General features: G+C 49.0%; 2 protein-coding genes and 2 non-coding genes across 7 annotated transcripts in view; 2 read left to right on the top strand and 2 right to left on the bottom strand.

The window, feature by feature from the left end:
- The first annotated feature begins 2,081 nt into the window (after positions 1-2,081).
- On the top strand, positions 2,082-2,153 carry TRNAP-AGG. Its single transcript has one exon. It is a non-coding gene; the product is annotated as a tRNA-Pro (tRNA).
- A 578-nt stretch (positions 2,154-2,731) lies between these two features.
- Positions 2,732-4,761, top strand: LOC103667491 (collagen alpha-1(I) chain-like). Of its 2 annotated transcripts, XM_040634593.1 has the most exons (3): positions 2,732-3,291; positions 4,244-4,399; positions 4,556-4,761. In XM_040634593.1, exons 1-3 carry the CDS (start codon positions 2,977-2,979, stop codon positions 4,565-4,567), a joined length of 483 nt encoding a protein of 160 aa, XP_040490527.1. In that variant the 5' UTR covers positions 2,732-2,976; the 3' UTR covers positions 4,568-4,761. The 2 variants fall into 2 exon arrangements, 1 of the variants encoding a protein (XP_040490527.1); XR_005835877.1 differs by lacking the exon at positions 4,244-4,399 and having other exon boundaries at positions 2,887-3,291.
- On the bottom strand, positions 2,801-2,872 carry TRNAP-CGG. The gene has a single exon. It is a non-coding gene; the product is annotated as a tRNA-Pro (tRNA).
- Positions 4,762-9,353: 4,592 nt separating the features above from the next.
- RCSD1 (RCSD domain containing 1) overlaps positions 9,354-15,876 on the bottom strand; it is a 65,860-nt gene continuing 59,337 nt past the window's right edge. For 2 of the 3 annotated variants that reach the window (XM_040636165.1, XM_040636164.1), the window contains exons 7-8: positions 11,745-11,971; positions 9,354-11,062 (exon numbers count right to left, since the gene is read on the bottom strand). In XM_040636165.1, the coding sequence (XP_040492099.1) occupies positions 11,786-11,971 (186 nt within the window). In that variant the 3' untranslated portion in view covers positions 9,354-11,062; positions 11,745-11,785. The remainder of the gene's footprint in view (positions 11,063-11,744; positions 11,972-15,876) is intronic. The other variant, XM_008695622.2, reaches the window with a different exon arrangement.

The following is a 15,876-nucleotide window of genomic DNA, read 5'->3' as shown; positions in this document are numbered from 1 at the left end:
CCAAAATTTCAAACAGATCTTTGTGACTGTGCCAGGATCCTTCCCGTCTCCTGTACTCTCACTGGCATTCCTTCCCTCCTTGCCTTTTAAGATCCGTTGCCACAGGAATCGGGACACTGTGATCTGTGCATAGCGATTGCACGAGGTTCCTGGAATATTGAGAATGTGACCATTAATGAATAAAGATCGGACAGAGTCAAAAATGAATCCCAGGCCAGCGTGAAAAAGATTCGCCCGAAGCTAAATCAATTTCATTAATATCTCTATTGATGGAATGGCTTAATTCAGGAGAAGATTTGCATCGTTGCTAGCAAATATTGAAAATCTGAAAAATTGGAGTTCCAGTGTCTCTGGTGTTTCTGGGCACCAGATTGGGAGAATAAGAATAACGGGGGTCCTTAGAGAGATGTCGTCAGTAAAATTAGATGCCACCAGGCTTCTTCATTCGCTGTGGCTGAAGATCCTCTGTCCCCTTGTCAACACAGTAAGGATCTGTGTACTACAAGGGAAGGATGTGCCCTGGAGGGGGTCACAGGCGTTCCTTCACCAGGATAGAGGTGTTTCTCACCGTGAGTGAGGCAATTGATATCCTGAATTTTGTTACCGTGCGTCTTCCTACACTGTTGTGAGAGGCGAATGAGATACTCTAATGGAGGCTGAGGAGTAATACACAACTATTTTTCTAATCGCTAGAGGGAAGTAGGAGTAAGGAAAAAAACCCTGAAAATGATAATAACGATAGTAAATTCAAGTGGGAAAGGAGAGCATAGAGACCTCTTAGTAACCTTAGAAGCTCAGGTTCTCAGAAATCTGAAGCGCTTACAATATTTTACCTTACAAGTTGTATTTTTTAGTTTCCTCATGCTCAGGAGAAATATAAACTTCTTAAGTGTCTAGGGCACATTTTTTTCCGGTTAGGTTTTGAGGAATAAAGTGAGCTGGCACCTAGCACTAATTAACATTTTAAAGGGTATTCTTATTCTCGTTGCCTTGAGCCCTAAGAAGAACTCAAGACTCATGTCAGGACAGTTTCAAATAAAACAAAGAAGGGTGGGGAATGTTAGAGCTCCAGAGCTATAATTTGCTAGTGTCAAACCACAGGAAGAAAGTTGACTATTCAGTGTCTGGTAGATAGTGCTTCTTATGTTTGTTGACTGAATGAGCAATCAGATGGATGAATACACTGATAGGAAACAAAGTAAGTGAATAGGTCTATTTCGGAGAGACACCCTTCGACGTGTTGTTGCCCACCTGGTTAGTTATCTGTTGACAGTTCACACTTACTAACTGTCCAAGTACCAAAATTTGTATTGTTAAGGAAATTGAAACTAATTGCAGTCACTGAACACCAGCTTTGTTAGCATAAGCTTAAATACTAAGTATTTAAGAACTTAAAATATAGTAAACAAGCCATCCCGTAAAGATATTGGGACAATTGGACACCAATCATAGTAATTATACATTTGGTTGCCAGTTACACAGAGCTCAGTATTAGTTATTGGTGTCTTGTCCTCCAATAAATTATGACTAGAGGAGAAAAGACTGCTTTTATGTATCACATATAGTTGATTTTAATATGTCAAAGGATCTTTCTCTGGGGAGGTTAGAGTTTGGGATTTATCCAAGAGGAAAGAGATCTTCCAGCTGAAGAGAACAGTTTGAGTAAAAACACAGAGATGGGAATTCACAAGGCTGGAAAGGTGGCATCTTGAGCACTAGGATAAAAAATATCGACAAGAAACCGACAGTTTTACAATTATTGGAAAGCGCAACGTCCAGGACTCAGTAAGGGAGAGAGTCTGGAATTTTCCTGCCACCCGGACATTGCCACAGGTACCCTGTAATTTATTAGCCACGAATATAAACAGAATTGTGGCTTTTGAAATAAGAGGTAATTATATTACAGTGGTAATGAGACCGTTGTTTTCTTCTGTGATTCTTAATAAGTAAAAAAGAAAGAAAACGGAAAACATATAAAACAAAAAAAGTGGATATAAACACAATATAAAAATAACCACTTGGGGGCGCCGGACTAAGTAGTGTACCATCCTTTAGCATCGCAGGGAAAAAGAAACCACGTCGGCTCGTTGGTCTAGGGGTATGATTCTCGCTTAGGGTGCGAGAGGTCCCGGGTTCAAATCCCGGACGAGCCCTCCTTTTTTTCCCCTTGATTACTAAAAACTTCTGAATGAATTAATTTTAGAACACGTAATAAACATATGTAGCTGCAAAACAAAAAACTTTTTGAACTTTACACCCAAATACTATAAAAAGGCAACGTAAAAACGTAGAAAGTTTGCGAACACTGCGATACTCTGAAAACGCTGTCCCCACCCCTGCTAGTTCCGGAGTCGCGCGCGTGCGCAAGGGACACAGAGTTCCGTTCTCAGTTGCCCGCAGGTGCGGTTTTGACACCTCCCCCCACCACTTCCACGTCCAGCCGCAGGCCGGGTGCTGGGCGTCCGCAGGAGGATCGCGCGCCCCTTGTCCCGGACCGCTAGTGGCCGGCTCCCTGCCCGCGTGCGGGGGTGTCATAGGAGGTCAGGACTCCGCACGAGCGCCTCTTTTTTCCCAGCGCGTGTGCTTTAAGTGTACAGCGGTTCTCACGCCCTGCTCTCCGACGCACAGTGGCCGTAGGGTACCAATTGGTCCCATTCGATTTCTTGCTTCGCAACATTGGGGGAATCAACAGTCAAGCTCAAGGGACCATAGTAGTTGGTTTCCTATAAGCCTCTAAACGGCTTGTGTGAGGACGAAAAAACACATTTTAAATTTAAAGTGTACAGAGAAAGAAAAGCCTGGGCTCGTCCGGGATTTGAACCCGGGACCTCTCGCACCCGAAGCGAGAATCATACCCCTAGACCAACGAGCCACTCTCGGCAAGACGACTCCCGGCGCCTCCTTTCAGTCTCGCTCCGCCTCTTGTCGCACTTCCCGTCTAACCTGGCCGGCGACCTTTTTCCCACTGCCTGGATCATGCACCCATCCAGGCGTGGGCCCCGGAGCCCCTCTCGCCGCGCATTTTGCGGAGCCCGGCCGGTCGGACCACCCTGCGCCCGGGCCCACGCTGCACCCAGCGGTGGCAGCGGGCGCGGGAGCCGGGGCTGGGAGGGCGCCGCTGGGTGCCCGCCTCCGCCAGGGCTCGCTGGGCGCGGGCGGCCCCGTGGCCTCCGACGCGAGCCGCGGCTGAAGGCGGGCGGAGCAGGCGGGGAAGAAACCTCAGAGGAGGGTTACGAGCGAACTTTCCCAGCATTCATAATGGGATCGTCCGCCCTTTTGAGGGCTTTGCAGGTACGGAGCTCCTTGGATATTCCTCACGTCCTGCTCCACGTGCTCCCGGCCTCCCTTTGCAGAGGGAGCGCAGGCCTGGGACGTCAGGTAGCTCGCTTGCAGCGGTGGGCGAGGAAGGCCTCGGAAGGGGCGGCGAGTGGGGCGGGGGCGACGGGGGTCCCCGCGGCTCCCGGAGCAGGGAGGACCCCGGGTGTGTACGCCCCGTGCAGCCGGTGGGAGGGGCCCCGCGGTGGTGGCGCGCCCGCGCCCCGCCCCCAGCCTCCGCCCTCCTCAGTGGCACACGCGACGCCTGCCGCAGCCCCGCCGCGACTGCCCTGGGGCTGCGCAGGTCCTGGCTCTAGCTACCGCTTCCGGACCCCAAGCTTCCTTTCAGTCCGGGTCGGTGGAAGCTGTTGCTCTGTAGCTGTCGGACAGCCCTCCGAGGGTCCGGTGGTGTTTTGCCCCCTCACCTTTTGGGAGCTCCCCGCTTGCACCAGCCTCTCTGCTCTCCCCTGCCCCCTGCCCCCTGCCCCCTGGGCCAGCGGGCACCTGGGGTGTCTCTCAGGGACGGAGGGTCAGGACTGGAGCTCACGCCCTTGGCAGGAGGGTTGGGGGTGAATACAAGTGAAACCCCCCCCAAATCAAAGAGCAAAAGCTAAAAAGCCAGATGTGGCCCCGTCGAGATCCCAGAGTCCCGCTGCTCCCTGGAGTAGGAGGACGTGGCTGAGGGGCAGCCTGTTCAAGCCCTCTATTTGCTTTGATTGCATGTAAAACTTTTAACGACATCCTCTCCTTGTCTGAGACCACCTTTCTGCCTCCTACTGAGCCAAGGTTTCAGAGCTAAATATTGCTTTGGACTCAGCCTTTTGTAGTTTGAGGAGAGGTTCGGGATGCGGTGGGTTCAGGGGTGGCGTGGGGCAGGGGGAGCTCTCAGCAGAGTCCTGAGCAATCAGTCTGCTTTGCCCTCTCCTAGAGACCGTGGGCTCACTCTGCCCTACCTGGGCCAAAGCCCACGGCCTCCACTCCCTGTGGTGCCAGGCGACATGACAGGGCTGGAGGCCTCGCCTATCTCTGCCAGTGTCCACTCTCCAGGCTGTTGTTGAATTTCCCACGCCTGCTTTCTTATCCCGTAAGTTGTCAGTAATGACTTCATCGTGTTCCGTCAAGACAACAGGGCCAGATATTCTTATTTTTCTGTAAGCCACATAAGTGGTGTCCAACATTTCACTGATGTAAATATTGCTTGACTGACCTAGCTGTGTGTATACTTTTTTTCGTGTTTTAGGTGATTTCCTGAGGTTAATATGGTCAAAGGAGATGCCCACTTTGACAACTTTTATGGCTGTTGACGCAATTCTGTGCCAATGAGCTTAGCTCGGCTGGTTAGCAAGTAAGATGGAAACTGGCCTGGAAGAAGAGGAACAGTGATTCTTGGAAAACTTTAAAACCCATGCTTTAAAATTTTAATTTTATTAAAGAGATCTGGTGGCATCAATGCTTTTGAGAATGGTGGTAATGTTAACAGTACGACTGAAGATAATTTCAACTTGGGGTCAGAGGCATGAGAGGAAGATGATGAAATTAGAGTAGGTCCATTAGGAGATGATTAGAATAAATCTGGGATTATGTTAGGGTTGATGCCTTGAAACTGTGAATGGCTTTAACAATCACTTTAGTTCCTATTTTATTTTATTTACTTTAAAGATTGTATTTGGAGAGACAGGCCACAAGCAGAGGGAAAGGCAGGCAGAGGGATAGGCAGGCTCCCCGCTAAGCAAGGAGGAGCCCGATGCGGGGGGGGGGGGGGGGGGGGGATGGATCCCAGAACCCTGATCATGACCTGAGCTGCTTAACCGACCAAGCCACCCAGGCGTCCTGGTTCCTATTTATAACTAATGTTTGCGTGCTACTGAATTCAGACCCAGTCTAGACGTAAGTGGTGCAGACTTTGTTAACCTGACATGGTTAGTCTTTGGAAGTGAGAATACAATTTAATCACATGGGTCGGCCATTCAGAGGACCCTTCGTGCTGACTTTGCACACAGGACTGGCCTCAGGACTGTGTGCGGAGCCTTATCTGCTGCCGGTGAGGTTAGACACTAACTCACTTTCAGGCCACCGCAGTTGTCATAACTGGAAGATTTGCTTCACCACCACAAGCCATGCCCTGATCCAAACAGAAACTTGAATCTGATAGAAAACGTGTGTCTTTTTCCAGACTCCAGTCCAATATCCTATAATAGCTTCAGCTACTTTTTACTAAAAACATTTCTATGTGGTTTCCCTTGATGATTCTTTTTCTGAGGTCTATCTTGTGCCTTCCTCTGAATTTTGCAGCCCCTGAATCATCAGAAATGAATCTTTGGAGCTGCCTCAGCCCTTTATTTTTTCATTCAAAAGTTTTCATTTGATAGAAGTTTTGAGAGTGCCTGAGGTCCTAAGGGGATAGAAATCTAAGGCCGAAGAGTGTGAAAAGAACCACTTTCTCCTAGAATACCATTTCCACCAGGGGACCTTATTGTCCCTCTGTTTTATGCAGACTTGGTCTTGTTCTGGATGTTATTGGCTGCAGAGAAGCCAAAACATACACAAAAGTGTGTATTTTTCATGATCAGAAGTGTGATTGTTTATGAAGACATGCTCATGATATTATGTTACAAAAAAGAAAGAGGCACAATTACATGTAGCGAGAGCTTCGTTTTGTAACAAGCAAGAATTAAAACAAAAATATATTTCGCAGATTAAAAAACTGGAAAAAATCCATAAAATCTTAATACTAGCTATTTCTAGGTAGTGGAATTATAAATATTTTTTTCCTTAATTATTTTTCTTTTGCCCCGCAATTTTTCTAAAATAAAGATGTATTGCTTTTATAATAAGAAAAAATAAGGACAATTAACATCTTTAAGTCACACCCTAAGAACTCTGGGTTTCTTTGTGCTTTGTAGAAGAAAAGAGACACAGAATCAGAGGCAACACGAAGCAGGCCCTTCTGCTTTTTCAGCCCAGCTGCTTCCGGAGATCGTCAGTAAGGTTGTTACGGTCACTCCTGAGGGGCCGGGCGCACCTATGATGGGGAAGTGCCTGGCACCATCCAGCACCCATGGGTTCCTTAGACGGTCCGACAGTAGAGACTAGCGTTGGAGCGCCTACTATTTTTTTGAGTACCAACCATGTATAGTCATTCTAGAGTCCTGTTTCTGAATGCTGGTTAAAGGACATTGCAGTCCGCGCGTTCTTTTTAAAAAGAAGCAGTTGAGAAGTGTGATACCGGACGGTACAGCTTTGCCTCAATTCAAGTAATTTTCTCAGATTTTTATGTAAAACGACACCATGAAGGGCCAGAGTCGTTACTTACAGGGTAACCAGGGGGGGCCCTTGCTCATTTGGACCCCTTCCCTCTGCATCCTGTTTTCCTCCTAGCATCTCCCTGGCAAGGCCAGGCCCAGCGTGTTACAGCTCCCACAGAGAAGCCCACAACTTGCCAGGATTAGAAGGAGCAAGAAGTCTTTATGCTTTGGTTTTTGAGGTAAATGGATTGACCCTCATGGCTCCCTTTTCACCGAGAAGCATAGAGCATACACATTCTCGTCTCCTCCTTCTCCTCTGTGGAGTCTCAGAGAAGCATGGGTTCCTGCCCCACTTGACCACAGTGGAGCCTCTCCGGAATTCCCACAGCTCCCCTGGGATTTGAGGGCAGAGCTGGAATAAAAGTCTTCTCAGCAACCATAGCCACTCTGGTCAGGTCATGGCTGGGCTGAGTGGGAGGTTGGGCTGCCCCAAGCAAGATTGGGAAGTCAGAAAACTGGGTCTCCTGCCCCTAGACTTTTCTAAACTTTGCTCTTCTTTTTCAACCCCTCTGGGAAGGATTTTAAGAACCAACTCGACCCAAGGTGTAAAATATTACTTCCCTTAGGATAGGCATTTTGATTGGAAAGAAGACTGAAGCCAATGGAATCAGTTGTTAATTATGACATTTCAGGCCTCTGGTATCAGAGGAGGGAGGTGTTGGGCAGCGATCGATATTGGAAATAATCTATTCCAGCCCTGAAATCATTCATTCATTACTTCAATCATTCATTCATTCATTACTTAACAACTATTTTTTAAAAATATTTTATTTATTTATTTGAGAAAGAGCATGAGGGGGAAGCAGGGGGAGAAGCAAAGTCCCTGCTGAACAGGGATCCCCAATGCGGGGTTCGATCCCAGGACCCTGGGATCATGACCTGAGCCGAAGGCAGACGCTTAACCAACAAAGCCACCCAGGCGCCCCATAACAACTATTTACTGAGCACCTATACTGCGTGGGGCACTGTGCGTACTGAAGAACAATACGGACATCAACTGTACCCTCATGGAGCCCCAGGTTAGCTCTGGACCAGCCATATGTTGTCACACGAAATCCTGAGACTGATACTCAGTGGCTTAATGAAAACGAATTCCATTTTAAGTAGTACTTGTATTTTGCTCGGTGCTCTCGGTATCTTCAGAAGCCACCTGGTCATACATCATATAGCAGCATTCTGTTCACACTATTTTCATGTAGTCCACAGAGCACAAGGTTGACGAGGACTCGTCGAGGGGTCAAAATTTAATGTTTCTATGAACAATGGAATAGTAGTTTGGTGGTGTTGTTTTTGCCTACCCAGCATAATTTCCTTTGGTAAAAGCACCCCATTTAACACCCGTTGTTCCCATCCACAGTCCTTGCAGATTGCATGGGATTGTCTTACCCAGCCCTTAGCTCCAGAGCTCACGCGACCCAAGCCTGGCCGTCTGATCTCCGCAGCAACTTGGTCGTAAAGTCTGGTTCAGGGATGAACAGGTGATCCACACAGGGTTTATAGAAAACCTTGGCAGGATTTTTTCCCAGTGTTATTGGAAAAGAATAAGCTCTTTCCGTTGGGTTTGCAGGCTGTGAGGAGCCTGCCTGGGAATATGGCCAGCACAGAGGAAAGCAGAGACCAAGAACAAAAACAGTTTTCTGATATTGCTTGCATACTGTATGTAGGTCTACGCATGAATTTGAATTTATATTATTTGGTATATAGGGAGGGACAGAGAAAAAGAGAGAGAGGGAGACTGATTCATAGATAGATAGTTTCCAGGTTTTCATCAGCCAGTTTGAGTTGAGTTTCTTTCATTAGCAACTGAAGGTCCTCATTCATTCGACTGTGTTAAACTGCGACACTCCCAAGAGTATCTAATCAAAAGAAGATGATGAACTGGTTGCCTGTCCACTAATTTATCCCTTTGTGTTTTGAGTGTCTAGTTGACTGGCAAACTGAGCTTTGTCCGGGAGGAACTTGGTGAGGACAGTGGAGTTCTGAGGCCCCTGGGCTTCCTGTGGTCATCTGGCTACCTGGTTCCACATGCAGCTGAAACAGGGTAACAGGAAATTCAAGCCGGAAAACAGAGGTGAAGGAGGAATGACTCTGACTCCTCGCTTGAGCCTTGTCGCTGTGAAGAAATCAGTGTTTTCCTTCAAGTCTATTAGGGAAGCCTGAATGCAACCAAGTCTTTCTGGCCTGGTGATGACTTTGTGCTAACCGAGACACAAATGGATTTCTTTGATCCCCAATTTTAAAATCCCCGAGTTGCAAATGCAACACGTAACGTAGTCGCCGGTGCTTTGAGAAGGGGGGGTGATCAACAGCAGGACTAGAGCAGAAGCCAGAACAGGTCGGGCCCTTCGTGAATTCCCTGCTAAGAGCCCGCATCCCTCACCACCACTCCTGGGAAGAGGGCCTCCAATTTCTCACAAGATAGATCCAGTAATGTGACTACCAGGGAACTGGGCAGATCGAAAGGTACTCGGACCCCATCACGCCTGCTCCTCTGGCATCACGTTCCTGCCATTCTGCACGGCTCCTTCCCCATCGACTGCTGTAGGCTGTCCTGCCTCTAGACAAAGGGTAGTTCCATCTTCACATCTACATCTCATGCCTTCTGGTCCATTCCTTTTTCAAGTAAAGGATGGTGGCAGATGTCCCTTTTTTGGTCACACACACTCACAATCATGCACACATTCACTAAACTCTGGACCGGATGTGTGTGTGTAAACCACCCAAAGACACATGTAACTAAAATCATGTATTGTTTAGGGGGGTGCACATCTCTGTTGATAGACAGATGGATAGACAGATAGATAAATGGAGGATAGATATAGATGGACGGATGGGTGGAGGGATGGATAGAGATGGATTATATAGACCTCAAAATACCTGAAACACACACATCTCCAAAATTCTGCTCAAACATAAAACTTATAATACCGGGCTCACTAAGTTACAAGATTTAGAAGATGCATGTATTTAAAAAGTTTTGAAAAAATATATATCCCAAGTATGAACACCATCCCGGAGTTAGGGAAACTGTAATGGGATGAGAACGTTGAGGTACCAGCAGTGACATAAGGCCTTTTTTTGTCTGGGAGACGATTTTCTGAAGTCAGGGTAGGAAGTGGTCTAACAGACCTCCAGGGAAACACCTGCCACATCAGCACAATGAGACCGGAAATACTCAACTCTGGATAAGATGCAGCCCTAAAGATTAAACATTTGTTAGGATTAACATCTTTGCATCAAGAGGGGAGAGGAAATTAGTCGAGGAATAGGTAGTCAGGTCCCTGTTCCTTGCAAAGCCCCTTGCACTTTCCACGCAGAACATTAAAGCCAGAGCTACTGACTGAGAACAGACTGGAAACGCAACCCACTCCTCCTGAGTCTGGAGAGAGAGCCTGGGCTTTGATTCAAGAGCAGCTTCCCAGGGAAGCTAGAAAGGATGTTTTGGTTATGTACCTTTCTAAAACGCCACACCCAAGCACCTCCACGCTCAAGGATCTGCTTCTGGAAGTGCAAATTTCATCCTCCCAGGATTACAGCAGAGGGCAGGCCTTGTTTAGGGATCCTTGCCCTGCTTTCAGGATGAGGAAAGGCAGCGTGCAGAGCCGTGACACCTTGCGTCGGCTTCTCCAGAGTTGCTCCCTGTCTTCACCTCCTCCTCCCCTGGGAAGAGGGTGGGCTGAGCCCGTCACCTCCCAGTGTACCACATACTGGGAAACTCCTAGACAGGAAAAGCTCCTACTGCTGGAACAGATACATATTTGTAAATGTTGCAATAAGTATCTCTTCCAGGCCAATGTTTTTAAAAATTGGTTGGCCTAGTTCAAATTTGGGCAAAGCCGAGAGGTTGTCTCAGGGTCCTGATACAATTTAAGGTCTTCTGTAACTTACGGGATTCCTATTTTCGGCAACACCATTTTCTTTTGTTTCTAGCCACCTGAAATTAGTTTTTACTTACATCTGAGAACCATAAAAACTCCAGAACATTAAAAAGGCTATTGCTTTACACAAAACAAAATCTGAGAAGCTAAATCAGAATCCAGTTCCGAGGTCAGCTGCAGAGACAGGTGGGTGTGGGCAGGATCCGGGCCCCACAGGTTGACCAGTATCCCTGGGAGCTGTCACCATAGTAAATTGTTTTAAATAAGTTTTTTGTTTTTTTTTTTTAAACCAAGTCCATCAAGTGACACAAACTCAAACTGATGAAAGGCTGCTGCCTGCTGACTGATCTTTGTCTGCGAGGGAACGTTCGGCGTGGGGGCAGGAAACAACGCAATCCATGTCTTCGGGCTGCCTCCAGACCCTCCACGGATTCTGCATTGGCCACGGCTTCATTTGCTGCTACTCTTGTGGCTGCTCCTTCGAAAGAGATGTCTCCAGCAGCCTCATCACTAACCACAATGAGCTCTTCTTCACATTTTAGTGTCCTGGACAGGGGTGTTGTCCTGTGAACACAGGAGGAAAGGATGAGTTAGGAAGAGAATGGGGGAAGTCCTCACACTCAGCAGATCTCCTTGGGGATGCTGGATCCAGCAAGAATGGTAACACTACCAATAATGCTGTGCGCTTGACGGAGGTTTCTACAAGCATCAGCTCCTTTATTTCTCAAAAAAGCAATACGAGTTCAGTACTTCTATTCTGTACTGCTCTGTTCTGCAGGTGGGGCAATTAAGGCACAGAAAGGTCAAATGACTTCCCCTAGATCACACAGCCAGGAAGTAATGAAGTCAGGATTTAAAGCCAGGGACCAGAGCTTGAGTCCTCAACTGTTAGGTGACACTGCCTATTTCCTGACGCCTGGCTTCCCAAGCCCTCCCTGCCCTAGCCTCTTACCTATTAATTCATTCCCACTCAATTTCATCTTCCTATTATACTGCTCAAGAAGCTTCGGTGGCATAAAAGCGGAAAAAGAACACAAAGAATCAAAAATAGAAGGTGGATCCTTTAGTAAATGGACAGGAAAATAGCTATTTATTCAACATTCAACCGGAAGAATGACTCTTAGCTCCTTCCGGGCTGGGGCTGCCCCAGGCCTTGCCACCATGAATTCTCTGGCTGGGAAACGGAGACATTCACGAATGTCTCCACATTATCAGGGGGCAGATGCTCTGGGCCATCTGAACGCACCGTGCTGAGTGTGAGGAAGGGGTGAGTCACTGCGGTGTTCCTCATCGGGGCAGTCGGGGAAGGCCTACGGAGCACAGAGATACAGTGGGACCATTTCCAGGCAGCCTCGGGGGCAATCCCAGCTGGGGAGGGGCAGGCGTTTCTGGTGGAGGAGGCGGCAGGACGGGTGGGAGGATGTGTTGGCTCTTGTGGAATGGTGGGTGCCGGAGGCTGGCTGGAGGCATGGGCTGCATGATGGGGGAGAGGGAAAGGTTGGCAGGAAGTTCAGCATGGGGAGGAGGGTAAACTCGATTTTCTAGTGAGTGGTATCAAAGGGTTTCGTGTAAGAGAGTAGACACCGAGATGCCTTTTTCAGGAAGATGAATTTGGTGTTAAGGTACAGGGTGGGTCTGGAGACCAGGAATTCCATGAGGAGTGAGTCGTGATTGTAGAGATAAGGAAGGGGTCACAGCAGTGGAGACAGCAGAAGGGAAAGCCAAAGGCCCTCCCCGGAAAACCCCCTAAGACCTGGGGGCTGATTAGGCAGGGAGGTAGAAGAAATGTGAGCACCTCATTAGCAGAAATGGGTAAGAGTAACAAAGGAATGTGGGGTTTCCGTTGAACACAAGTGAAGAAACAGAGCAAGCAGGACGAGTTTGGTTTTGAGAATGAGGGACTGGCGGGCATCCAAGCGCAGAGGTCGGTTGGTATGTGGTTGGGACAGGGCCAGGCTGGTGCTAAGACGTCAGGAGTGGTCCAGTGCTGATGGCGAAGTGCATCCTTGGGAATCATTCACAAAACATGACGGCGGGAGCGTGGGAGTGGGGGCCGGAGGAGACGGCCAAGGTCAGAATGCAGCGGCTCTTCTTGAAGAGGCCAGGGAGGGAGGGAGGCTGGCGGGGGGCCCACCAGACAGAGGCTACGGGTTCACATGGCTGATACCTGGGACCTCGTCAGAAGCCTTTCCCTGCTGTCTCTTGAAGAAGGGACCTCCCCATCCTTTGTGCTTCACACAGCATTACAGGTCCTGGGCAGAATCACATTTCTTCTACTGCCTTGTCGTTACTTGTGTTTTTTATTCATCTGTTTGTTTTATTTGTCACTATTTGTCATTTGTTTATGCCTCTGTCCCTTTTCCTCTTGGAAGCCCCAGTAAGTCCCAGAGTGCCAGGGGCAGCTGGTGTTTGGTAAATGTTGAGTGCAGCTCAAAGTAGTTTCTCAGATCAATGTATTTTTACCAATCACAGAACAAGGTGGGGATTGGATGGGGGGCTGCGAAGCTGTCCGCTCAGCGGCGTGTGCTGCCTCTACCAGACCCGCAGAAGGCCTGGGACAGGCATTGGGTGTCCAGGGAAGCCCGGACCCAAGGGCCCACTTCACAGTCGTGTCACCGGTGAATCCTTTTGCACCACTGCCTGAGGCATCTTGGTTCCAATCTTGACCTTGACCGAGCTGGACAGGGACTAGAGCGGATGGACGGGAGGCCACGCCCCTCCCAGATCGGATTCATGTTGCAAACGTGCAGTGGTGCCGAGTGGTGTCGCTGATTCTGATGACTTCAGCTGGCCTCCACTGTGTCAACGCTGAGTTCTGTGACCTTGGACAACTCATGTCCCCGTCTGGAGCCTCAGTTCCTTCCTCTCTAAAACCAGAAGTTGGGGCTAAGGGTGTTAAAATTTTGTGTCTCAGTGATGAAGAAGGAGAGGGAAAGTGTGGAGAGATGGTGGGGGGAGCTACACTTTGCCTCCCTGGGTTTTTCGTTTGGAAGAAGAGCACTGGTGAGGGTGTGGGCATCTTGCCTGCTCACCAGGGCTCTGCCAGACTGGAAATATAGAATTGGCTTGAGAGGTTTCAGGGGAGCCTGTTCCAAAGCTTCTCCAGTTTCTAGCAGGAGACCTTCTCTACCTGAGACCTTCCAGAAGCTTTTCCACCGAGGTGACTCCTTAACGCCTCAGGACTAGAAGATGCTGCCAGTGAGATGGGAAGTTCTCCTGGCAGGACAGGCACCCCCTAGCTTGAAACTACGGTGTAGCAGCCACTGGCAGGTGACTCCGTGGACTCCATGGCTCCATCCTCAAAAAGAAGTGAGGATTTGAGGTATGTGTTTGCCTTCTGGACATCTGGTGAAGATCTCCAGGCTGATGGGATCACATCACTCATTTGGAATGGATGGTGTTGAAGAAATATGAAGCATCTTTGCCTAACAGCCCAACCAGAGGAGTCTCACCCATACCTCAAGAGTCTTTGGGACTCACACATTCTTCTCCCCAGTTTAGTTTGAGTGGGAAGAATGTGAGGGCCCCTGGTGAGTCCCCCCTCCCCCAAACACATCAACCCTTGTTATAACTCTAGTTGTACCATTAGAGATGATTTCCTTTGGATGAAGCAATGGTCTCTCTTCTTTTAAAAATTCATTCACTCAACAAATCTATTTCTTAAGAACTACAGTGTTCCAGGTTCGGTGGTAGGTGCTGGGGATGCAGTGAGGGAAAAAGAGTAGAGAGATGATAAGAAAATAAAGAAGAGCATGTCAAGGAGTGATGTGCACCATGATGGCAGGGCAGAATAGTACAAGACAGTAACCGAGTGGTCAAGACAGGCCCAAGGGGCATCCGAACGATGGGTAAGAAGTGGCCATGGGAGGGTCAGGAGAAGTATCCCCAGTGGGGGACAGCAGGACAGATCTCTGAGCAGGGAGTGCTCTTGGTATATTTGAAGAATAAAATAATCATTGGCGTGGCTAAAGCACAGTGAGCGGAAGGGTCAGGGACAACTGGGCAGCAGCCCCTCATTCCGGGCCTCGAGAAGGGTCTGGAATTTATTTTGAGTGCACCGGGAAGCTGTGGGACAGAGGGTGGGGAGGCACACGGGGTTGCATACCCCCAAAAGATATGTCCAATCCTTAGCCCCAGTACTTGTGAATGTGACCTTATTTGGAACTGGGATCTTTGCAGGTGTAATTAAAGATCTCAAGAGGAGACGATTCTGGATTTAGGGTGGGTCCTACCTCCAATGACTGGTGTCCTCATGAGAGAAAGGAGGGGAGTTTTGAGACACACAGAGCCAGGGGAAGACCTTGTGAAGACAGAGGCCATGTCTACAACTCAGGGAATGCCAAGGATTGCCCACAGGAGCTGGAAGAGGCAAGGAAGGATTCCAAGGGTTGCCAGCAGCCACGAGAAGTTAGGGGACAGGCATGGGACAGATTTTCCCTCAGAACCTCCAGAGAGAACTAACCCTGCCAACACCTTGATTTTGGAGTTCTGACCCCCAGAATTGTGAGAAAACCCATTTCTATGGTTTTAAGCCACCATGTCTGTGGTAATTTGTCATGGCAGCCCTAGAAAGCTAACGTAAGAGGTGAGTAACTTTAGCAATGAGTAGCGATCTAAACACACACACAGACACAGACAGACAGACACACACACAGACACACACCTCTTTGGTTGCTATGCAGAAATGAAGTAGAGAGGTGACAAATGAAGAAGCAGGAAGCCAGATGAGAGGCTGATGGAGTAGGAAGCTAATGGCCACCTGAGTGAAGGGTGACTTTGTTGATGAGACTGTCAGGTTTGGGGGTGGAGGGTAGGACACTGAGCTCCTCTCAGCGAGGCTGATTCTGCTTCTGAACACAGGTAGGTGAGTTCAAGAGGGGCTTCCTGGGAATGGGGGGGTGCTGCTGAAGGGCCAGGGAGTGGGGGGTGGGCAGGGACTGGAGGTACCCCCTCCTCTGTGCACTTGGTGTCCAACACAAAGCCTCCTCCTCACCTGGCCCCACTCGAATGCCATCTTCACCCTGAAGCTTCTCCAACTTCTCCCCCCCCACACACACTTTCTCCCTCGCTTGTGCTCTGGGCTTCCCCCAGAGAAACCCTGCCCACGGCCGCGCCCCGCCTCCTTCAGCGTGCCCTAAGGAGCTGCTGGTCTCCGTGCTAGCCTGAGCTGATGGCAAGGTGCACCCCCCTTCATGTCTGAACCCCCAGCAGTGAGCCGAGCCCAGAGCCCTGCCTCCTGGGCCTTCAGCAGCTGTGTGTGGGTCTCAGTCTCTGAGCCGTGCCTGGTCTCCATGTACCCCGAGCACCCCAGAACTCCGAGGGGGCAGGAAGGCGGACAGAGTACAGGCCGTGCTTCCCTTTCTTGTGTCTCTGTCCCC

Source organism: Ursus maritimus, unplaced genomic scaffold, assembly GCF_017311325.1.
Source record: "Ursus maritimus isolate PB19 unplaced genomic scaffold, ASM1731132v1 scaffold_2, whole genome shotgun sequence".
NCBI lineage: Eukaryota > Metazoa > Chordata > Mammalia > Carnivora > Ursidae > Ursus > Ursus maritimus.
This window is presented reverse-complemented; position numbering and strand designations above follow the sequence as displayed.

Coding starts and splice junctions, on each gene's coding strand:
- LOC103667491 (XM_040634593.1), top strand. CDS start 2,977: ATGCACCCATCCAGGCGTGGGCCCCGGAGCCCCTCTCGCCGCGCATTT. Junction 3,292..4,243: donor CCCTTTTGAGGGCTTTGCAG/GTACGGAGCTCC, acceptor GCCCTCTCCTAG/AGACCGTGGGCTCACTCTGC.